At 45.7% G+C, this 24,907-nt stretch overlaps 1 protein-coding gene and 1 pseudogene across 1 annotated transcript; one reads left to right on the plus strand and one right to left on the minus strand.

Moving 5' to 3' along the window:
- Positions 1–295, minus strand: LOC117858654 (NADH dehydrogenase [ubiquinone] 1 beta subcomplex subunit 7-like; annotated as a pseudogene).
- Positions 296–1,176: 881 nt separating this feature from the next.
- On the plus strand, positions 1,177–6,720 carry LOC117858651 (probable LRR receptor-like serine/threonine-protein kinase At3g47570). Its single transcript, XM_034741757.2, has 3 exons — positions 1,177–1,251; positions 4,680–5,802; positions 5,946–6,720. The coding sequence occupies exons 1-3, from the start codon at positions 1,177–1,179 to the stop codon at positions 6,365–6,367; spliced, it is 1,620 nt and encodes a 539-aa protein (XP_034597648.2). The 3' UTR covers positions 6,368–6,720.
- The last annotated feature ends 18,187 nt before the right edge of the window (positions 6,721–24,907 follow it).

Below are 24,907 nucleotides of genomic sequence, written 5' to 3' on the forward strand. Positions count from 1 at the left end.
TCAGGCGAGCTTGGCTGTGGCCGGGATGAGGCCAATAAGGGCGTCGCCCTTGACCTTGGCCTCCTGCGCCTCGCGGATCTTCTACATCTGGAGCATCTGCTCCATGATGAGCTCGTACTGGCACTTCTTGTAGGCGTGGCGCTCGGGCTCGCACTTCCAGCGGAGGTAGAACTCGGAGGTGCACGCACTGGTCGTGGTAGGCGAGCGGCACCCAGGCCTCCGCCATCTCCACCTGCGTGACGATCTGGGGCTTCGAGGAGCCGAACTGAATGCCGGCCATTGCCGCCGCCTCCATTTGTCACTTTGTTGCCCTCTCTCTTGCCGGCGAGGTCGTTCCGTTGATAGATGGGTGCTGCGGGTTTGGTGCGGCGTGGGTGGGTGGGGTGCATCAAGGACGTGAGGAACCCTCTCGGAGAGAGAGATTGCTGACCTACTAGGTAAACGGTGTGATGATCCTTTGATATAGACCTTGCTCCGCCGGAGTAAATTCGACAGATGCCAAGCTGGCGGCGGGCATTGAGTCGAAGTCCACTAGCATGCTCCTGAAGTGGAGCTGGATCGGATTGGTGAGGAAGTCCTTCATGCTCTTGGGGAAAACAATGTCGGGGCGGGATGCCATCGAGCTCGCTAGGGAGGATCTTACAATCATCCCTACCTAGCGCACCAACTGTTGGATTTATAAGCCCGGTAGTCCACCAGGGGGTTACCCAAGTAGTTGATTTGTAGGTGAGGGCAATTGCAAAATCAAGAACTCGAAGGTGATCGCGAAAACACGAAGGGACACGAAGGTTTTAGATAGGTTCGGGCCTCCGGAGAGTAATACCCTATGTCCTGTATGCTGATTTGTATTGCTTGAGATTGATATGATTGTTGGGATACCCTCGGGGGTGCCCTTGGCCGCTTTATATAGGCTGACGACCAAGAGTTACAAGTCGGTTTGAATCTAATCTACTCGGTAGTTACATGGAAAGTAATATGAGTCAGACTACAATACGCGTTCCATGATATCCAGGCATATTTGAATTGTCTTGTTGCTTTGACGTGCACTCCAAGTAACTTTATGTCCTCGATCCGCACGCCTTGGTCAGGTGGGCCCTACTTGTCAGGTCTGACCAGTATCTTGAGGTACCCATATCTCTCACCTTGGTGCTCCGGCGATTAGGGTCAGTGGCGAGGATGGGGATTGGAAGAGGAGATCGAGGGGACTTTATGGAGATGCTCACCGGCGACGAGGCGGACAGATTCTGGCAAGTATTTGGCTGGCGGTGGAAGAACACGACAGCTGGCTCAAGTCTTCGTGAGTGATGGTACTCCAGCGGTGGAGCGACGACGACGACTGGTGGCAGAGCTGCTCCTCGATGTCACGGAGCTCCCTAAGGCTCTAGCTTGCTCCGATGGTCGACGGGCACAACGAATCGGCCAGAGAAGGACATCAGTGGCTCCTAGCTCTGGCGGATGTGGGGGATGGCAGCGCTCGTGCAAGCTAGGAAGAGCGGCGGTGTGAGGCAGGGCAATAGCAGGGGCACGATCTCAACTTTTATATGTACGTGGGTCCGCGCCTGCCTTGGCACGCATGCCGAGGTTCGGCGGTGGCGATGCCCAAGTGCAGCTACGCTTGGCCTCGACCCGCTGGTGGTCGATATGCCTAGCGGGCCTAGCCGAGCCATCAACTGGGCCGGGTCAGTGCAGGTTAGTTTGAGAGGGTCGGGCCCCAAAGACTTGGCCCCATCGATTAAGATTTTTCTTTTTTTCAGAAATGATTTCTCGTGAAAGAAAAATCCAGAAAAATTCTAGATAATTAATTTAAACAATGAAAAAACTCTAAAAATCCAAAAATTTCAGGAAAAGTCATCTCTAGTTTGGGACATGAGGAGTCCAAATAAAATACTTGGAGCTCGTGAAAAGGATTCTAGAACCTTCCAAAAATTGGATTTAGCTTTAGAAAAAAATGAGAATAAATCTTAGAAAAATCTGAAAATTCTCATAAGAACCTAATCAGCATCTAAACGCATTCCAAAACTTTTGCACTTATGAAATACCAAGATGCATTGGTGTGAATGCAACCCATACACAATCATTATATTTAATTCAGAAAAACACTCAATTATTTTCCTATACTAAATTTCCTGTCAAGAAAATAAATGTTGAAATTTTTTTAAAATTGTGAAAAAATTATTGTTTAATTATTCTTTTTAATCACATCCTGAAATTTCAAAATTTTTAAGGTGAGGCAGATACCCTCAGGTTTACAGAATTTGACATCCATGTGCAAATTGGATCTATCCTTCCATGATCTGCAAGGTGAAGTGCCAAAAGTTTTTTTTTGGCAAATGCAACTTACATGTCGATTTATGGAAATGATCAGCTTTGTGGTGGAAATACCTCAACTTCATTTAGCTCCATGCTCCATGTCCAGTGCAAAAAAGAAAAAAAAGGAAATTTGTCGAAAACCCTTGTGATCACCCTAACATCAATCAGTGCAGTTGTATTCTCAGTTTCAGTACTTACTGTAATTGTGTTGATCTGTAAGAAGCTTAGGAAAAGGCACGAAAGTCAACTCATATCCACAACTGAGGAACTGTATGAAAGAGTTTCTTATCATGCTTTGTCAAATGGGACCAATGGATTTTGAGAGGACAATTTACTTGGACAAGGAAGCTATGGCATGGTTTATAAATGTACTTTACATGACCAGGGCACTACAGTAGGCTACTGTAAAGGTGTTTAACACACAACAATCTGGGACTTCTAGAAGTTTTGTCGCTGAATGCGAGGCACTCAGAAGGGTGCGTCCTCGTTGTCTCGTAAAGATCATCACTTGTTGCTCAAGCATCAATCACCAGGGTCAAGAGTTCAAGGCACTAGTTTTTGAGCTCATGCCAAATGGTAGCCTAAATGGTTGGCTTCACCCAGAGTCTGACACACTTACCCCGACAAATAATCTTAGCCTTGAACAAAGGCTACACATTGCTGTCGATATCCTGGATGCTTTGGACTATCTTCATAATCACTGTCAGCCATCAATCATTCATTGCGACTCAAGCCAAGCAACATCTTTCTTGCGGAGGACATGAGTGAGTGCCCGAGTTGGAGGTTTTGGCATACGAAGAATCCTTCCAGAAAGTGCTAGTAAAACCCTGCAAAATTTGAATAGCACAACTGGAATAAGAGGCATCATTGGTTATGTTGCACCAGGTAATGAAAGAGATATTTTTGGTATTTGTAAAATATTCTTAGTTCTTACGTATACATGACCTGCTGACCTTTGGTTTTTTTCCCCAATCAGAGTACGGTGAAGGTTCTTCTGTCTCAACTCAAGGTGATGTTTATAGCCTCGGCATATTGCTGCTTGAGATGTTTACTGGAAGAAACCCAACAGATGAGATATTCAATGATTCTTTGGATTTGCACAAGTTTTCAGAGAATGCTCTTCCAGAGAGAATATGGGATATAGTTGATCCGACAATACGGATGCACACAGATGCCTATAACAGCACTATAAGAAGTGGAATTAAGAATTGCTTGGTTTCTGTTGTTTCTCTTGGAATATCATGCTCGGAGAAACAACCTAGGGAGCGGATCCCGATTCTGGATGCAGCCATTGAGATGCACGCTATTAGAGATTCGTATCTCAAGTTTGCCAGATCTCTTTTGGTGGAGCATGGAGTAGTAGCAACAACTCACAGTGATTTTCCACAACAGTGAATACATAGGACTGAAAATGCGCAAGATGTCTGCAGGTGATCAGTTTACCTGAAATAACTGAAGATGTATGAAGCTTCAGCTTTATAATTTGTCCATGCATTTGTTTGCATCAGATATATGGAAGTATAAAATAAGTTTAGAAAATGTTTCAAAATAGATTAGATCCAGAGGTTTTAGTTGTTGTTTGTATGACACATTTTTGTAGAGAATTCAGTAATATGTATGATTCATAATACAATCAATGCTCTGCAAATTTCAGATAGCACAATTGGAATAAAAAGCTCATTCCTTGATTATGTTGCTCTAGGTAACTCAACTTATTGTGGCCGGTTATACATGGTCTGGAATGGGCATCCGCTGATGGATTGAAACCTTGAACTGCTTCCGTGTGTTTTTTGTCATCTATATATTATGGTTAGTCAACGGCATGCAGTACACCCATGCATATGATTGCAGTAGGATGACATGGCGCGACCAGAACCCTTCTTTTGCCAGTTTTAGATTCTTATACACGGCCAACTGACGCAGCAGGGAGTTGCATGCTAAGCAGTTCAGCGTAGGTGGTGAGTTCTCAACTCTGATATGGCTTATGGAAGAACACTGTCACGGTGTCACCTAGCCGGTTGGAGGCCAACCTCTTACTAGGGACAGCAATGGCCCTGTCCGGCCACTGTTTCGTGGCTGGTATTATTACCCCTATGCAGTGAATATGACATGTGGATCTATGTGTATATTATGTCGTCAAAAGAACATTATATGAACCGTTGATCCACCTTTGATTCTATTAATGTGTCATGGTCAATTGATGTCAAACTCTATTATCTTCAAGTCTTATTGTATTGATAAAATCACGATGCTGCTACTGCCATTTTGATGTTTATAAAAGGGTATTGAGAACCTGGTGGGTATCCATTCGATGCGCAGGGTTGGGGGTGGGGAAAAATGAGTGTAAAGGACAGGGATGCAGTATTTAGAAAGAAGGAAGCAAAAAAGGAAGCATACCTCAATCTCTGAAGAACATAAAAGGTCTTGCATTACTTAACCTAACAATGAATAAGCTATCTGGTAGTATTCCTGATGCCCTTGCTAGCATTGGCAACCTGCAACAACTGTATCTAGCACACAACAACTTGTCAGGTTCCATCCCCAAAGTTCTACAGAATTTGACATTGTTGGCAAAACTGGATTTGTCCTTCAATGATCTGCAAGGCGAAGTGCCAAAAGGGGGTCCTTTTGCAAATGCAACTCACTTGTCAATTGATGGAAATGATGAGCTTTGTGGCGGAAACCCTCAACTTCAGTTAGCTCCGTGCTCCACAGCTGCTGCGGGGAAGAACCGAAGGCGAATGTCCAGATCACTTATGGTCACCGTAGCGTCAATCTGTGCACTTCTATTCTTAGGTTTAGTAGTTTTTCTTATCCATTTGATCCACAAGAGGCTCAGACAAGGAAAGGAAAATCAACTCATTCCCACAGCAATTGATGAACAGCACGAAAGGGTTTCATATCAAGCATTAGCAAATGGGACTAACCATTTTTCGGAGGTTAATCTGCTCGGACAAGGAAGCTATGGTGCAGTTTATAAGTGCACTTTACAAGACAAGGGAATTACCGCAGCTGTAAAGGTATTCAATGTGTGGCAATCTGGGTCTACTAGAAGTTTTGTGGCTGAATGTGAGGCACTGCGAAGGGTGCGCCACCGATGTCTCATAAAGATCATCACCTGTTGCTTAAGCATTGATCACCAAGGCCAAGAATTCAAGGCACTGGTTTTTGAGTTCATGCCCAATGGTAACCTAAATGGTTGGCTGCATCCAGCATCCAAAATACAGAGTCTGAGCAATACGCTCAGCTTAGCTCAGAGACTGGACATTGCGGTAGATATCATGGATGCTCTGGATTATCTTCACAATCAGTGTCAACCGCCTATTATCCATTGTGATCTCAAACCAAGTAACATCCTCCTTGCCGAAGATATGAGTGCTCGGGTTGGAGATTTTGGCATATCAAAAATCCTTCCTGATGACACTAGCAAAACTCTGCTGAATTCAGTTAGCTTCACTGGACTAAGAGGTTCCATTGGATATGTCGCTCCAGGTAACAGAAACTAACACTATTATTGCTATGTTTAGTTTTTAACTTCCATTTTGCCAAGTCCAGTTATCTCGGCATGCACGTTGATAAGTAGCTTGCCATGAATCCACTGACCAAATAGTGTCTGAAATCTGAATTGACTGCAGAGTACGGCGAGGGTCGCGCTGTCTCAACTCTTGGAGATGTTTACAGCCTCGGCATACTGTTGCTTGAGATGTTCACCGGGGTGAGCCCTACTGACGACATGTTCAAAGACTCCTTGGACCTTCATAAGTTCGCCGAGGCCGCTCTCCCCGACAGAGCCTTGGAGGTAGCCGACCCGGCAATCTGGCTTCATGAAGAAGCAAAGGGGAAAGACCCTGCCACGGTGAGAAGCAGAAGCGAGGTGTGCTTGGCTTCAGTGATCGGGCTTGGCGTGTCCTGCTCAAAGCAGCTGCCAAGGGAGCGGACGGCGATGCGGGATGCTGCCGCTGAGATGCGTGCGATCAGAGATGCCTTCCTGGTTCAATGTGCAACAGAGACTTGGCCTGCAGTCGGCACCACCGGCCTTGGAAGTGCAGACAGTTGAATGGTGGACGGAGCTACGGTCTCTTGACGCACCAAGGAGCACCGGACTAGCAACTCTGCACCTAACAGAGTGGAGAAAGCGCCCCTTAATGAAAAGAAAAACAGCCGGTGCAAGGCTTTATACAAAGAATGTGACAGCCACTGCGTGTATCCGAGAGCCTTATCTAATCTACCGAGGATTGTTGTGTATGGATGCGTATAGATTATGCACGGACTCCTCTGTCCCAAAATAAACGCACATCTTGCTTCTTGAGGAGTCAAACTTCTAAGTTTGACTAAAATTTATAAAAAAAATGTACTACTATTTATAATGCATAATAAATATCATTAGATTGAGCATTGGGTATACTTTCCTAATACATTTATTTGAAGATGCAAATATTGTTACTATTTTCTATATTCTTAGTCAAACTTAAAAATCCGTCATGAGGATTAGTCACTATATAAGTAGGGACTAGCAAGCATCAAAACCCCATTCACTGCCCATCGATCGCTCAAATAAAAGAAACCATTGCATATGGTGGCGATGCGCTCGCGGGCCTTTCTCCAACCTTTCTGCTCTCGCGGGCCTTGAACTCGCATGGAACAGTTTTAGTGAAAGCGTGCCTCCAGCTTTGGGAAGATTGCGAAGCCTTATTTACCCGTCCTTAAGTGGCAATAAGTTAGGATCGAATGATAAGGACGGATTGGAATCCATCACCATGCTAGCAAACTGCAGCCAGCTTCAGCAACTGGCTTTTGATAATAATTCATTCATCGGTGAACTTCCTAGCTCAATAGCAAATCTATCGACAACACACCAATTACTCTATATAGGAAACAATTGGATTTCGGGATTTATTCCATCCAGCATAGGTAATTTGCTTGGTCTAGAACTGCTTACGTTGGCAAATACTTTCATATCTGGAGTGATTCCAGATAGCATTGGTCGCATAGAAGACATGTCCGTGTTAGGCATTTACTACGCTAGCTTGTCAGGCATCGTACCTTCATCACAAGGAAACCTTACACAATTGAAAACTGTCTATGCATACGATAGCAACTTGGAGGGTCCAATTCCAGCAAGCTTGGGGAACTTAAAGAATCTTTTTGTTCTTGATCTCTCAACGAAAGTGTGTAATCTGTTAAGATTTCATGTTGAAGCAGAGCATAAACCTATCTCAAGATTGCGAAGCTACCATAGAGCAGATCAGTCTGAGGGCTGGGCTATGCCCTATCAACACCTCCCTTCTTGCCCTTTCGGTAAGATTACCCCAAACTAGAGTCTGTAATTAATTAGCCAAGACTAGAACCACATAGTTCTTGTGGTTGTACTGTTTTCCTGGGTGACCACTCCATGTTCCAATTAAGCATGATGATCTTGTATTAATAAAAGGTATATCATAAATAAAACAAGTCTAATCATTGAGTTCATTAAAACCATCACAACCCAAGTTATTGCAACTATGCATATCTACCCAAAAAAGGGTAAAACCCAGGTTGACAAACCCAGGCTGAGAAGAAATGATCATAAAAACTAGGTAAACCTTAATAGGGTCCATCAATTTTAAATGAAGAGCAATGCAAAAGTGATTAAATATAGTTATTGGGACAAAAGCACATGGACACATTTGCCTTTCTCCAAAGAATAGCTGCTCAAATTATCTTCAGCTCTTGTTCCTCAAAGCTCTCGAACAACGTTCCTTATACTCGCATCAATCATCGGCATAAGCATACAAAGCAAACAACAATCACAACTAAGAACAATACATCAATCATAGGAAAGCTTTAAAAGAGCGCACTAAAGGATAAGGCTCAAATCTGAAATGCTGGGAACAAAACTATGGTTGAAATGACAAAGCTATCGAGAGATTTGAATTATAAAAGAAAGAGAAAAGCCTATGCGCTTCATATATTTTAATAAAGAAAATAATGTAAAGATATTTTAGAGAAATATCCTTAGCAAGTTATATTTATATATGAAAAGATAATGTAGAACTTAGTCAAATTTTATTTATAAACATTCAAGTACAATTTATGCAAATTAAAAATTTAATTTGAAAATAAAGTATATGTAAACATCTAAGCGCATAGCTTCATGATTCGGGTTGAACTAACCAAATATAATTCAAAAACATATTTATATTTATATTAAGTAAAATTAACATATAATTATGAAAACTCGAGATATAACTTATGTAGCTTTTATTTAGAAAACAAATTGAATAAACATTAATCAATTTAAGTTTAATTATGAACCACCGTGGTGCATCTCTAATTCACTTTTAATTGAAAGAGTTATTTAAATAAGCATTAACTAAATTAATATTTATTATGAAAAGTGGTTATAACACTAAGTAGCTTTTAATTAAAGAAGACATGTTTAACATGCATTAATTAGATTAATATTAAATTTATTTTAAAAACATGCATGATGGAAAGATCAGTACTAACATGTAATTTGTGTTATCACGAACCTAACTCAACAAGAACGGATATAAACGGAGCTGTCACGAGGAGTCTATGGGTTAAAAAAGGTTGCAGGGCCTAATCGTGATTAACGGAAGGTTGTTGGGGCTAGCAAGGAAGATTTGCAAGACACTGGAATAGAGCTCGTTATTAGGTCAAAGCATAGGGTTAGATCTGTTAAAGTGCTTAGGTTGGACTTGGTTGCACGGATCCAATCTAATCAGGAACATGGATGAAAAAAACAAGACACAAGGAAAAACTAACTATATATAGAGCTTTCTAGGGGCCTATGCGCAAAAGCACCATAGCTCAGCATCCATGGTGGACGGACTCCTTGACGGCAAAATCCTCGTGCCGGATTTTATAAGCCTGGTAGTCCACCAAGGGGTTTCCCAAGTGGTTGATTTGTAGGTGAGGGTGATTGTGAAACCAAGAACTCGAAGGTGATTGCGAGAACACGAAGGGACACAAAGGTTTTAGACATGTTCGGGTCTCCGAAGAGTAATACCCTACGTCCTATATGCTGGTTTGTATTGCTTGAGATTGATCTGATTATTGCGATACCCTCGGGGGTGCCCTTGGCCACCTTATATAGGTTGACGACCAAGAGTTAAAAGTCGGTTTGAATCTAATCTACTCGGTAGTTACATGGAAAGTAATCTGAGTTGGACTACAATACGCGTTCCATGATATCCGAGCAGATTTGAACTGTCTTGTTGCCTTGACTTGCACTCCAAGTAACTTTATGTCCTCAGCCCACACGCCCTGGTCGAGCGGGCCCTATTTGTCAGGTTCGGCCAGTATCCTGGTCGGCCGGGGCCCATGGGGTACCCATATCCCTCAAGCCCCCGAGCGTTGTGTAGGCAAACAGAAACTTGAGGTCACCAAAACGAAACTTGAAATGAAGTCAGCTGAAGCTGTGAAGGCGTCATTGTGACGGAGAGGCTGCGCAGTGCTTAAAAGAAGGAAATCTGAGCAAACGTAGAGCCAACGCGTAGAGCGAAGACGAGTGCCGAGTTGATGGATGCTGGCATCTAGTAGGTCAGAGCGAAGGTTACGGAGGGTGTCGCAAGACATACTCCGTAGGAGTAGCCCCCGAGCATTGAAACGATTAAGATAATTGGTACATTGGTCAAAGTACAAAAAATTATCCCCTGATGTAGATCCTAGTGCTCGAACACAAGGATGGGTGCAGCCATGGAGGCCCGCCCACCAGAAGTAGGCACCCAGATCCAAGGACGAGGACTGGCAGGACCGCGTAGCCACGCTGACCTGAAATAGGCATCCAACCCCCGAGGACGAGGACTAGCGGAGGCGCGGAGGCATGCCGACCTGAAGTAGGCGCCCAGCCCCCGAGGATGAGGACTGGCGGAGCCATGAAGGCACGCCGACTTGAAATAGGCGCCAAGTGTAACAACTCTACCTAAATTAAGTGCTTTTAAATATAAACCAGTGGCTAATCACTAAGTTAAAGAAGTAAAATGACCATTTTAACCCTAAGAAGCTCTTTTTGGAGTTTGAAATAAAACTTGGAATTTTATATGCAAACTTAAAATTTTGCCCAGATAAGAGTTGTAAAACTTTCAATTTCAAACAACTTTTGTTAAAGGAACTTTGACTAATTCGGAGTGGGAGGAAGTTAAAAACAGCAATCAAAACCAGAGTACTAATGAACCCTATAAACCTCCAAAGTCCTTGTTTTCAAATTTTCCCTCCAACTTTGCAAGCCTTTATCTCACGATTTCTTATCTAAACTCAAGTCAGGCTCTTAATAAAAGTTGTAGTCCCTCGAGTGTGTTCCAACTTTGTTACACTGACCCAGGTCAAAATCGGGCCATAACCTATTCAAAATATTGGTCAAAGTGAGGTAAAACAGTCAACTCATCCCCTGAGCCCCACAACGCTAAGTCTGAAAAACTGCTCAGAGTGCACCTCTTGGCGAGGGCGTTCCTCCAAATTGTTGAACTAAACTCAAGAAATACCCTAAATAAAAGTTGAAGTCCTCAGTTTGGAGAGCAACTCCTTCAATAACACTTTGGTCTAATTCAACTTGGAAGCTGCCCTAAATTCAACTCAAACATAGCTAAGTTCCTGAAATTCCACCTCTCCGCCCAAAATTGGCTGAGTCTGGATTTCCAGATTTTTAGCAAATTTTGGCACGAGATATCTTCAAATCCTTTCACAATCTAAACCAGCGCCTTAAACCAAGTTTGAACTACGTCCAGAGTTGAACATGTTTGTTTAAAGGAGTTTTGGAAGTTGTGTTGCAAGCTCTTAAGTTAGGATCTCCCAAAGCCGGTCGGGCTTGCTACTTGAAGGGGGCCTCGACGCCCGCGCGCCAGAGCACGTTCGCCCGCACGCCACGCGCCGCGTGGCCACCGGCCACCGGCAGCTCGCCGGCGCCCTATCACCGGCGAGACAACGACAGGGCGAGGGCCACGGCGCCCAACCCGCGCCTGCGACAGGACGGGGCGAACGCCGGGCTGGCCAACTGCCGGCCGCGCGCATGTCCTTTTCCCCCTGCCGCGGCTCTGCTCCGCCAATCGCGCTCCGCCCGTCTGCCGGAGAAGCCGCCACACCAACGACGTCCCGCGCCTCCGCCCGCTCGCCCAACCCCCACGGTAGCCCTCCGCTTCGCCCGCCCGACAGACCGGAAGCCTCAGACACGCATCGCCCAAGGCCAATCCCCGCCGGAGACCACCCGGAGCTCCGCCTCCTCGACCCAATGGCGCCACTGGCCAATGGCCGCCTCGCCCGCGCACCCGCCGCACCCAGCCTTATCCTTCCTCCACCGGAGCCCCGCCTCGACCCTCCGCTCCATCGCTGCCATATAAAAAGGTCCCCCTCACCGGCAACGCCACCCTTTGCCACCGCCCACAATCGCGCCACCGCTTCCTCCTCTACGCCACCGCTAAGCTTCCGTGGAGCTCACCCCTCCGTGCCACCCCGCACTCCGGCGACTTCACCGCCCGCTTCGCCACCCCTCCGCGCAGTCTCCGAGCAGCTCGTGGCCTCCCTGACGTCGCCGGTGCGCCGGAACGCCGCCTGCATCGACGCCAGCCAAGCTCTATCGCCGCCGCCGCGTTCCGATCCCCGCCAGCCATCTTTGTCGCCCCAACCCCACCAAACCGAGCTTAGGTGAGCCCCCGCACCCCTCCGGCCACTTGTTGCCCCATCCTCGCCGGCGAACCGCCGGGGATTTCCTCGCCGCCGCCGCGCGCACCCAGGGGACCACATTGCATCGTCCCTGTTCTTTCCAGGGGCCTGGGCGCAAAACTCAGGGACCCCTGCGTAGTTAAACCTTAAACCCAGGGGCTAGCTTGCAAGTTTGCCACGGCTTTTCTTTTAAATAATAGGCAGAAATATGGTTGAACTTTGTAAATGCCCAGTAAATCGTAGAAAAATCATAAAAATGCCAAACCACTTTTGATAGGATCCTTGCTCTGTCTAGTTCCTAAGAAAAATAAGTTTGCTCATGTTACTATTGTAAATAATATCCTATGCTTTTAATCATGTTGTAGGCCTTTTAAATCCTAATAAATAGAAGAAAAGTGGGAAAAATGTGGAACCAACTCTATGATGCTTGTTTCTATGTGTAGAAGCTCAGAAAAATGGTTAGGGCTCTGGTCTAGCACTTTAAGTCACTGTTTTGACTTTAAATTGGGAATCTGAATATAAATCTTCCTTTTTGCATAAGTTTGGATGTAGAGCTCAGAAAAATGTGAAACTAGTTGGGTTAATTTTGTTTTGCTGTGAAGTTTGCAGGAAAAATATAAATTGTTGTGAAAAATAGAAATAAAAACACCTTCCTTGCTAAGCATGTTTAATTAAGAAAAGAAATAGAGTTAATAGTAACCTTCTCCAAAAATTATGAAAAATTCACCAAAGCTCCTATAACATACCCTTAACACACTGGTTAAGTTTCACCCTCTGTTGCACAGTAACTTTGAAGATGGAAAAAGTTAAGCTCAGTTTACCTTTAATAATAAAATGCATGTAACTTCTTTTTAAGTCATCCTTTGGCTCGCAAACTTTTACAGTAACCTAGTGATGGCTTAAGTGAGGTGCTGTAATTTTATCAATGCCTTTAACTACTGTTTGGATATGAAGTCATTTTGGTTAATTAATCAACCTAAAGGAATAAAATGAGAGCGCAAATTCTAATACGATTAATAAGTGGACACTGAAAGAGGTACATAAATACATTCAGAAGTAAGTAATTATTCCAATGCACCCAAACCACCCAACACGACCTTTCACACTCTTTATGCAACTCTAAATGCAATAAAGCTATATATGTACACAATCGCCATTCAACGCGAACTCAAGTTTAAAACAACCACTTTTGTTTGAAGTTAAAAGAAAGTAAACCTCGCCAAAGTGTTTGTGGCCGTTGTGACTCTTGTCTTAAGCCATGCCTTGTGTCGTTGAATAAACGCGCGAGTCCAACTAAATTTTTGCATGTGCATGTCGTATAGAAGCAAATATCGCCGACGGAACCTACGAGCTCAACTCGGCACCGGAGGAAGACCCCGCTGTGGAGCTTCACCACTTGGAAGGCGAGCCCGGACTGGAGCAAGATCCCGAGGACCCGCTAACTTTTCTTGAAGGCAAGCCCCGGAGCATAAATTCCTATCTTTGAATACTTGCAATATTATTGAACACTTTGATTGCGCATTTACGTTTCTAGGAGTTGTACTGAAACCTTAGATGCATGAACTTAGTACCTTGTTTGAATACTAGTTGCTAAAGTCGAGTAGTTGCAATGCTTAATAGGTTCCGTTAAAAGTCGAGTGATTTCCAGTCACTCGCGAGTTATAGGAGTTGAATGTTTACTTATGTTGCAACTATAAGGACGACGGATGGGGTCGGGCTTATGTTCGATACTTGGTGGTTTTCCCCGTTTGTCTAAAGGAAATTGATCTAAGGTCGAAACGTGTCGGCGTTCGTGATCAAGTGTTTGAAAGTACTAATCTCATACCTAGTATGGGATGGGGAAGCCTAGTACCTGATTGAACTGGGGTGTGGCATACTCCCCCGGTTATCCTTGGAACGTCGTTCCCATGGTGCATCATGTGGGTGCAAGTGCGGTCGTAGTACGGCAGAGGCCGGGATTATGGAGCATTGCATGCCAAAGGTAGTTGGCCCTGACACGTGCCTAAGGGATCGATGGGGATGGCTAACAAATGAAGCAACCCTTCATGGTGCGTGGATGTTGTGAGATTAGGTTCGCCATGCATGGTTAATAAATTCGAATCGATTCGTCTGCCTCTCATAGTTTGGGACTACTTGATCGCTATTCTGCACTGAGTAACGATGAAACATGATTACGAGATTAAGTTGATGCTTGTTATTTAACTGCTTGGAAATCATGCTTGTTTAGCATAAGTTGCTAATCTAGAATGGTTAAAGAACGTAGAACTGGAGCTAAAATATTGAAAGTAAGGACCGATTGTAGACGCTTGTGGCAAAGAAATCCCAGAGCCAGAAAGCCTTGCATGTCTAGGTCTTGGTAAAGCTTTTCACTCGACGGGTCAGTCTTGCTGAGTATTAGTTGCTCAGCCTTGTTGTGGCTTAATCTTTTCAAGTGATGTCAATAGTTTGGTTGCGGGCACCACTTGGCCTACCCAGCTCCCTCCGGGCTGGACAGTCGAGTGGGATCCCTCCTCGGACGGCGAGGGAAGGGATTTTTGATGTCATGATCGGCTCCGTCGTGATGTCATGTATCGACGTTTAGCTTCCGCTTGTTTTATCCGACTTTTCGAACCTTGCAACTTGTTTGAATTTTCAGAAACTCTGATGTAATAATTTGTGAGACTAAGTAATGTGATGGAATGTTGCAATCTCTGTGCTACTCACCTTCGTGTGAGCGATGCTTCTCAATCCTGTTTAGGTGGTTCATCGGATGAAATCCGACGGTCGACCAGGTTAACTTGCTTAAAGTGCATAATCACGTGTCAGGCGACTTCAATGCATTTTAGTCAGGTTAATTTGGGTGGTTCCGCCACAGCTGGCATCAGAGCTCGAGGACCGGCAAAGCCACGAACGCACACTGACCAGAGTTAGGCGTCCAGCCCCCGAGCATGAGCACGAGGACTGGTGGAAGCACGTCGAGTTGCCTCCCGCCCTGAGCCGAGGCAGAGAGGTTGGCTGGGCGATGGGAGGCACGCGGAGTCATCTACGGCACCTAGCCACCGAGCCTGGGAGCCAGACGAGTTGCAGAAGCATGCCAAGTTGCCTCTCGCCCCGAGCTAGCAAGGTTGGCCGGGCGATGGGAGGCACGCCGAGTCATCTGCGGTGCCCAGCCCCCGAGCCTTTGAGCCGGCCGAGCCACAGAAGCACGCCAAGCCGCCTCCCGCCCCGAGTTAGAGAGGTCAGCCGGGCGATGGGAGGCACGCCGAGTTGTCTGCGGCACCCAGCCCCCGAGCCTAGGAGCTGGACGAGCCACAAAAGCATGCCAAGTCGCTTCCTGTCCCGAGCTAGAGAGGTCGGCCGGGTGACGGGAGGCACGCCGAGTAGTTTTTTGAGCTGTAAAAGGACAATACAATTATTATGTAGCATAATGTAGATTATTTAATCATTGAACAACTCGAAAGTTTAATACGCTGTAGAAGTAAACTCTTGCTCATCCTGCTCTTGTAGGCCAAGTAAATTCCCCAGGTAGTTAGCTTATTACGTTCAAGCACCTAGCCCTACTAACCACTGCTCATGGAGAGGACAGTTTATCTCAGGCTATAGCGCTGGGGCTGACCTACTGCACGCCACCCACCACCGCCATCTGCCACTTTGTTCCCCTCTCTCTCACTGGCGAGGTCATTCCGTCGATAGATGGGCGCTGCGGGTTTGGTGCGGCGTGGGTGGGTGGGGTGCAGCAAGGACGTGAGGAACCCTCTCAGAGAGAGAGATTTCCGACCTACTGGGTAAGCGGTGTGATGATCCTTGGATAGAGAACTTGCTCCGCCAGAGTAAATCTGACAGATGCCGAGCTGGCGGCGGGCACCAAGTCGAAGTCCACTGACATGCTCCTAAAGCGAAGCTGGATCGGGTTGGTGAGAAAGTCCTTCATGCTCTTAGGGAAAACAATGCCGGGCGGGATGCCATCCAGCTCGCTAGGGAGGATGTCACAATCATCCCTACCTGGCGCACCAACTGTCGGATTTATATGCCCGGTAGTCCACCAGGGGGTTACCCAAGTTGTTGATTTGTAGGTGAGGGTGATTGCAAAACCAAGAACTCTAAGGTGATCGTCAAAACACGAAGGGACACGAAGGTTTTAGATAGGTTCGGACCTCCGAAGAGTAATACCCTACGTCCTGTATGCTGGTTTGTATTGCTTGAGATTGATATGATTGTTGGGATACCCTTGGGGGTGCCCTTGGCCGCTTTATATAGGCTGACGATCAAGAGTTACAAGTCAGTTTGAATCTAATCTACTCGATAGTTACATGGCAAGTAATCTGAGTAGGACTACAATACGCGTTCCATGATATCCGGGCATCTTTGAATTGTCTTGTTGCTTTGACGTGCACTCCAAGTAACTTCATGTCCTCAGCCCGCACACCTTGGTCGGGTGGGCCCTACTTGTCAGGTATGACCAGTATCCTGAGGTACCCATATCTCTCACCTCGGTGCTCCGGTGATTAGGGTCGGCAACGCGGATGGGGATTGGAAGAGGAGATCGAGGGGACTTTATGGAGATGCTCACCGGCGGCGAGGTGGACGGATTCTGGCCAGAATTTGGCTGGCGGTGGAAGAACACGGCAACTGGCTCAGGTCTTCGCGAGTGATGGTACTCCGGCGGTGAAGCGGCGACGAAGAATGGTGGCAGAGCTGCTCCTCGATGTCACAGAGCTCCCTAAGGCTCTAGCTTGCTTGGATAGTCGACGGGCATAGCGAATCGGCCAGAGAAGGCTAGCAGTGGCTCCTAGCTCCGGCGGATGTGGGGGATGGCGGCGCTCGTGCAAGCAGGGAAGAGCGGCGGTGTGAGGCAGGGTAGTAGCAGGGGCACTGTCTCGACTTTTATTGGTGCGTGGGTCCACGCCTGCCTTGGCACGCACGCCGAGGTTCAGCGGTGGCAACGCCCAAGTGCAGCTACGCTTGGCCTCGACCCGCTAGTGGCCGATGGGCCTAGCGGGCCTAGCCGAGCCATCAGCTGGGCCGAGTCGGTGCAGGTTGGCTGGAGAGGGTTGGGCTACAAAGACTTGGTCCGATTAGGATTTTCCTTTTTTAGAAAGGATTTCTCATGAAAGAAAAATCTAGAAAAATTCTAGATAATTAATTTAAACAACGAAAAAAACTCTAAAAATCTAAAATTCCAGGAAAAATCCTAGAGATAGTTTGGGACATGAGGAGTCCAAATACAATACTTGGAGCTCATGAAAAGAATTCTAGAACCTTCCAAAAATTGGATTTAGTTGTAGAAAAAATGAGAATAAATCCCAAGAAATCTGGAAATTCTCATAAGAACCTAATCGGCATCTAAACGCATTCCAAAATATTTGCACTTATGAAATACCAAGATGCATCGGTATGAATGCAACACATACGCAGAACCATTATATTTAATTCAGAAAAACACTCAATTATTTTCCTATACTAAATTTCTTGTCAAGAAAATAAATGTTGGAAAAATTTTAAAATTATGAGAAAAACATTGTTTAATTATTATTTTTAATATGAAATTTCAAAAATTTTATGTGTGGCAGATACCCTCAGGCAAATTGGATGTATCCTTCAATGATCTGCAAGGTGAAGTGCCAATAGGGCTTTTTTTTTGCAAATGCAACTTACATGTCGATTTATGGAAATGATCAGCTTTGTGGTGGAATACCTCAACTTCATTGAGCTGCATTCTCCATGTCCAGTGCAAAAAAGAAAAAAAGGAAATTTGTCGAAAACCCTTGTGATCACCCTAACATCAATCAGTGCAGTTGTATTCTCAGTTTCAGTACTTGCTGTAATTGTGTTGATCTGTAAGAAGCTTAGGAAAAGCCATGAAAGTCAACTCATATCCACAACTGAGGAACGGTATGAAAGAGTTTCTTATCATGCTTTGTCAAATGGGACCAATGGATTTTCAGAGGACAATTTACTTGGACAAGGAAGCTATGGCATGGTTTATAAATGTACTTTACATGACCAGGGTACTACTGTAGCTGTAAAGGTGTTTAACATACAACAATCTCGGACTTTTAGAAGTTTTGTCGCTGAATGCGAGGCACTCAGAAGGGTGCGTCACCATTGTCTCGTAAAGATCATCACTTGTTGCTCAAGCATCAATCACCGGGGTCAAGAGTTCAACGCACTAGTTTTTGAGCTCATGTCAAATGGTAGCCTAAATGGTTGGCTTCACGCAGAGTCTGACACACTTACCCCGACAAATACTTTGAGCCTTGAACAAAGGCTACACATTGCTGTCGATATCATGGATGCTTTGGACTATCTTGATAATCACTGTCAGCCATCAATCATTCATTGCGATCTCAAGCCAAGCAACATCTTTCTTGCGGAAGACATGAGTGAGTGCCCGAGTTGGAGGTTTTGGCATATCAAGAATCCTTCCAGAAAGTGCTAGTAAAACCCTGTAAAATTCGAATAGCACAACTGGAATAAGAGGCACCATTGGTTATGTTGCACCAGGTAATGAAAGAGATGTTTTTGGTATTTGAAAAATGTTCTTAGTTCTTATGTATACATGAGCTGCTGACCTTTGGCCTTTTTTTCCCAATCAGAGTATGGTGAAGGTTCTTCTGTCTCCACTAAAGGTGACGTTTATAGCCTCGGCATATTGCTGCTTGAGATGTTTACTGGAAGGAGCCCAACGGATGAGATATTCAATGATTCTTTGGATTTGCACAAGTTTTCAGAGAATGCTCTTCCAGAGAGAATATGGGATATAGTTGATCCGACAATATGGATGCACACAGATGCCTATAACAGCACTATAAGAAGTGGAATTAAGAATTGCTTGCTTTCTGTTGTTTCTCTCGGAATATCATGCTCGAAGAAACAACCTAGGGAGCGGATCCCGATTCAGGATGCAGCCATGGAGATGCACGCTATTAGAGATTCGTATCTCAAGTTTGCCAGATCTCTTTTGGTGGAGCATGGAGTAGTAGCAACAACTCACAGTGATTTCCCACAACAGTGAATACATAGGACTGAAAATGGGCAAGATGTCTGCTGGTGATCAGTTTACCTGAAATAACTGAAGATGTATGAAGCTTCAGCTTTATAATTCGTCCTTGCATGTGTTTGCATCAGATATATGGAAGTATAAAATAAGTTTAGAAAATGTTTCAAAATAGATTAGATCAAGAGGTTTCTCTTGTCGTCTGTATGACACATTTTTTGTAGAGAATTCAGTAATATGTATGATTCATAATACAATCAATGCTCTGCAAATTTCAGATAGCACAATTGGAATAAAAAGCTCATTCATTGATTATGTTGCTCTAGGTGACTCAACTTATTGTGATGTTCACTGTAGATTTCTCCATGGTCCAAACGACCTTTGTGATCAGTTATGTTTATGCATTTTGTAGACTTGTTAAGTCTTTCCCTAACTTGCTGACATATCAGCCGGAGCAGAGCACTCTAGGCGGCGCTTGCCGCTTGGTGGCTGCGGTGGCGACAGGCGGCATCCATACCTGCTCTGTCGGAGGCTGAGGGGCATAATTACGTCTTGGAGTCGCCACCGCGCGACCTTCGGAGCTCGCCCATGCCTCGTCGGTACGAGCTCAGTCGCGCGGTGAATGGCGCGTGCATCTGGGGTCCGTCAGCTGCAGGTGCAGATGGGTAGAGAGCTTAGAGGCGCTAGGTCTTCAGAAGATGTTGAGTGGGCTGGATGGGGCTTTGCGGCTCTGAATGGCGACGCGGGCAGGGACGACGACGCTGGACGCGTGGGGGAGGAGACGACCTGAACCAGGGGCATTTCTGATAATAGTCGGATCGCGATCAATAATCGCAATCCAAATTAGGGGGCTATTTACAAATAATAGGGGGGTATTCCGTAAATATTTGGTTCGCGATCATTAATCGTGATCCAAATGAGGGGTTAATTGAAAATATGATGGGGTATCTTTAGAAATTCCGGACCGCGATCCCATCCTCCGCCGCGGCTCGCCGGAGCGCCGCCAGACGCCGGCTGTCCCTTGGGGTACCTCTTCTTCCTTCCGCCTGTCGGAGCCCTAAGACGCGGTCGGTGTTTTATCTGACAAGGAACCCTGAAGTCCGAACTAACTGAAGGAGACAGACATGATGCTGACCTGGAAGAAGACGGCCTCGCCATGGCCGGATGCGGCGCGGTGGAAGGACAGTGTGGTGGCGGAGCGGATGTTGTCCGACGTGAACTCGCCAGCGGCGTGGTCCACCACATTCCGTCGACGGGCGGTGCACTTGCTGTCGCCTGTCGGCTACTTCCAGGCAGTAGCTGAGCTTCAGAGTTCAGACAGGGTGCTTGTGCTTGCAACAAGTTCAGAACGATGTCATTGCTTTGATGCAGAGGATGGAGCAAACCGGTTGCAAATTGGATTCTGATACATATAACTTAATATTGAACCTTTATGTCGATTGGAAATATGAGAAGGGGTGCACCAAATATGGGATGAGATGGAGAGGAGTGGATCAGGCCCAGATCAACGATCATTTACTATTATGGTTCATGGTCTTCATTCCCAAGGAAAGCTTGATGAGGCTCAACAATGAAGTCAAGAGGGTTGATCCCTGAACCAAGGACCAAGATACTGGTGAAAGCTATACATATGAAGAAAGATGGGGCTGTCACAGAAGATCAGTCTGCAAATATGACAGGGAAGAATCTAAAACTGGATCCACGATCTAGACTATTCCATGTTCATAAATAGTTTGCTGTCAGATCTTACTTCTATAACCTGAACAGAGGATTGCTGGGCACGTATTATGTGTCAAAAGAATCTCTTCTACCAGTGTCCAGATCACAATAAATCATCAGCAAAGTGTGTTGGCATTATGTATCCCAGAAAGTTTTGCTCAGACTTTCAATGCCAGGGTATGTTTTTTATGTCTGATATGGATCAATTATATTGCAAGTACTGTATTACACCCTCGTATTATGAAGGTTATGTGAAATATGACAGATGTTTGTTTATTCATTTGTTATGCATGGCTGTTTCTACTGTCTAGTTGTTGGCTTGTTGCCAACATATGCAGCAGCAGGTAGCTTCAGCCGCTCAGAAGCCCAAATGAAGGATGGCCCAGGCAGAATAGCTATGTCTAGACCCAGAAAGCTTAGGACATGTCTTGCCAGCCTGCAGTTTTGTACTCGTAGCACCAACCATCTCCGGGTTCTGGCCGGTTATATACATGGTCTGGAATGGGCATCCGCTGATCTCGATTGAAACCTTGAGCTGCTTCCGTGTTTGTCTTTTACCATCTATATAGTATGGTTAGTCAACGGCATGCAGTACACCCATGCATATCTCATTGTATGTGAATATATGACACCGAAGCACATGTATATCGGCATTGTAGAGAGAGATGAGAGAGAGAAGCTGCTTTTTGGAGATAAATATTCAAATTACTGGTGTATGAGTGGGATATAATTATTCTATCAAACTGTTTATTCAACATCTAAAAAGATTCCATGTTTAGTCATCTATATCGGTATTGTAAAGAGAAAGACTAGTGTTCAGCTAGTTGGAAGGATGAGAGAGAGAGGAGAGAGTTCGGATGAGAGAGAGACTAGTGTTCAGCTGGTTGGAAGGATGAGAGAGACAGGAGAGTTTGGATGATAGAGAGATTAGTGTTCACCTGGTTGGAAGGATGAGAGGGAGATGAGAGAGTTCAGATGAGGAGGTGGAGAGTTCGGAAGAGAGAGAGGGGTGAGAGTTCGGAAGAGAGAGAGGTGAGAGCTCGGATGAGAGAGAAAGCAGCTTAGAAGGATGAGTGAGAGAAAGCGGTATTCAGTTGGATGGTGGAGACTTCATATATTACTAACTAGCAAGGTGTCCGTGCGTTGCTACGGCGAAACGGCGTTGCTTAGCACGCGATGTTTTTTACTATATCGTGTAGTGCACCATATTTTTTATCGTGTTGTGTAACTTTCTTATTTTAGTAGTATTAGACTTTTCATTTATAAGGGGCCACGTGAGTGTGACCATATCCTAACCATGCGGAGACCGCTTGCCATCCAACTTGTTATCGCTTTCTCTATCTTGAGATTGGTATGCTTCTACAGAAATTCTGCACAAAGAAGGCCCCACTTCGCCGCGTTCCCGCCGCCCGGTTAGTCCCGCGCCTACCCTCTCCCTCTCCGATCCTCGCTGTCGGCTCCTCGGGGTCCAGGTCGGGCCCGTGATGTAGCGGCTTGTTATCCTTCCACCATTGGAAGCGGGCAGTGATCGCTGCTCTGTGAACCCAGCCTCACGCCGTTCCTACCACTTCAGGTCTAGTGAAGCCTGAGCTTTCACTTGGGCCAAACAGGCCACTACCAACTTGGAATGGGCAGGGCCAGCAAGGGCACACAATAGACCCAAGCCCTCCGCACCCAAACATCCACACCACCTTAATGCCTCCACTTGGGTTACAAGCCCGCGCAACCAAGCTCGGTGAGGATGACTCGTGAGGATGAACATTTAAGTTGGTGCGGCGCTGCTTCAGATGGCGAGGTGGTACTAATCTAAGGAATAGGAAAATTTCACGTGGGTCCCACACCGCACCCAGCCCTATCCTTATCCTTTCTCATCTCTGTATCGTCCGTCCGGTCCTTATCCTCTTCATCTCATCTCTCTCTCCCTATCTCTCTCTCAAACTCTCTATCTCGCCTACCCTCTCTTTCTCTGGAGAAGGCGGTGCACGGCCGGCCCTAGTGACGGCCTGGGGGCGCGGGGTGCCGATAGCGACCGAGGGTTGTAGGGCTGCGGCGAGGAGCCTCCCAGCCGTGGATGTGACGGCCTAGCCATGGGCGCCGGGCACGCGGCTCTGGCGCGACCGGCTGGGGCGGGCGGGGAGAGGCGAACAGCAGTGCTACGACGTCACGGAGAGGCGGACGTCGGGCATGGGCGGGTGAAAGGGGAGACGGGGAAAGAAAGCTAGACCCACCTGTCAATGCGTTAATCTTACCTATTATTAAACATCAGGGCTACCTCTCGTTGATAGAAGTTGGACCAAACCAAAAAAAGTGGGCAGAAGTGTTCCTCACTTTAATAATAAGAATAATAAAGTATAGATAATGGATCCAAACAACATTTAGAATTTAATTTTAAAAAAAACTTTCTCGGTACATCCAAACAAGAAAATTCAATTGAATTAAATTCTACTAAATCCATTTCTTATGGAATCTAATAGCTAGAATATGATGCATGGGATGAGTTTCAACTCTAGGGATCCAAACAGGCCCTTAGTTATTTCTTATGTAGCTCAAATCAGATGCAAGGTATGTCCTAACTAAAAAACGTAAGTTACTTTGTGTTATCTTGTGAATCAGTGATTAATTACTTTCAATCTTATGTAAAAAGAACTACGAGTTAAATTCTTTGTCAGATTTATACTGACAAGTTACAAGCACATGCCTCTGCAGTAACATGCGAGCCCTAGACTAGTGGGCAAACCAAAAACAACATGATTCGTCAACTGATCGAATGTTAATGACTATTTTGCTAGGAGAATGAACATGATTCATACAAAAAAGGGGAGCTACTAACTTGGTCAAGGTCTCCGTCCTCTAGCGTGGGGAAGGGGCCATCTTGCTCTACTCCACGTCTGCGTGGTTGCTAGGTGGGCGCGACGGCGTCGGCTACGGAGTGCGGACGGCGCGTAGATGTGTCATTGTTGATCAGGACATGCGCTTCTATCACCGTCTGTGGTTGGCGTCCGCGGCCGAGCGGGTCAAGGTCTCCGTCCTCTAGCGTGGGGAAACAGGATCTCTTCAATCAGTGCTTCTACAGAAACGGTGCACGGTCACCACGGACCAACGACATACCATGAGAAAAGCGGAGCTAAATGTTGCAGTAGCAGAGTAACCGGAGACTGGAGAGCACTTGCTGCTAAAAGCTGCCTCTTATTTTGTATCGTCTTAACAGAAACTTTAAGTCAACCTCCATTCGATTCCAATATAAACTAGCAAGTTGGCCCGCGATGATAGCGCGGCTAGATTTGATACAGTATGACTTTTTTAAATGCTATGTTAGCTTAGTATATTTCTTTGTCCCTCTTGATTTGTTTTTCATCCTCTTGAAATCACTGAGTATACTTAGGTGCCTTACTCTACACATTGAGTATCAAGCCATATGTGTATATTTGTTTTTTTTTTTGCAAATGAACTCCGATGTATGCACGCCTAATTAAAATTGCTCACTTGTAACAAAATAACAAGAGTAGTTGATTCTGATCTTATGTTGCAGTTTTTGCCAACTTTTCCTAGTATTATTGTGTTGAGTAGAAAGCCTGTGTAGAGAAAGATACAAAACAAACAATCGTGTCAACTACTCCCCATACTTGCCCAAATGATTTTGAAAAATAAAAACAACCGCGCTCTAAGTCCTACGGCGGTGATATTCCTCCTTACTTTCCTCCTCTCGTTTTCCTTGCACAATCGAGGATGACAAATACCACAAACCACTTAGGCTGGATCATGTTTCATCATCACATTCCTCAAATCTTGATCACGTTGTTGTCTTCATTATGCTAGCAGTACACATCTCTCCGCCTCTTCTATTCCACAAAACCATAATTGTTCACCGGCTCCAGCATTGTTGTTGCTCTCCACCAATCGAGGAAGCTCTTGTCCTTGGCATCACCTTATCCACTGACCAGCTGAAGTTATCTGTACATCCTAAGGTCTCATAAGATTTTTGCTGGATTTGCATTAATACTAATATTGCCACCAATCTAGTCTCAACCTTGCCTTGTGTTCTCCGTGGTCATGTTTTATTCTAACTTGCAAGCCCTACAACTACATATGATGGTTCTTCTATATACATAATATATCGCATCTCCTAAGACATATATCGCGGGCCGGCGGCGCGCGGGGGAGCGGCGCCAGCAGAGCGGAGGCGACCGGCGGTGGGCAGAGGTGGGTGGGTGCGGGTGCGGGCGGAGGCGGAGGAGCACGTGG

This window comes from Setaria viridis, chromosome 5, assembly GCF_005286985.2.
Source record: "Setaria viridis chromosome 5, Setaria_viridis_v4.0, whole genome shotgun sequence".
In the NCBI taxonomy this organism is placed as follows: Eukaryota; Viridiplantae; Streptophyta; class Magnoliopsida; order Poales; family Poaceae; genus Setaria; species Setaria viridis.

Excerpts from the sequence above, each read along its gene's own strand:
- LOC117858651 (XM_034741757.2), top strand. The coding sequence starts at position 1,177 with ATGGGGATTGGAAGAGGAGATCGAGGGGACTTTATGGAGATGCTCACC. Across the intron at positions 1,252-4,679 it reads AGGCGGACAGATTCTGGCAA|AAAGAAGGAAGCAAAAAAGG; the intron begins GTATTTGGCTGG and ends TGCAGTATTTAG. Across the intron at positions 5,803-5,945 it reads CATTGGATATGTCGCTCCAG|AGTACGGCGAGGGTCGCGCT; the intron begins GTAACAGAAACT and ends AATTGACTGCAG.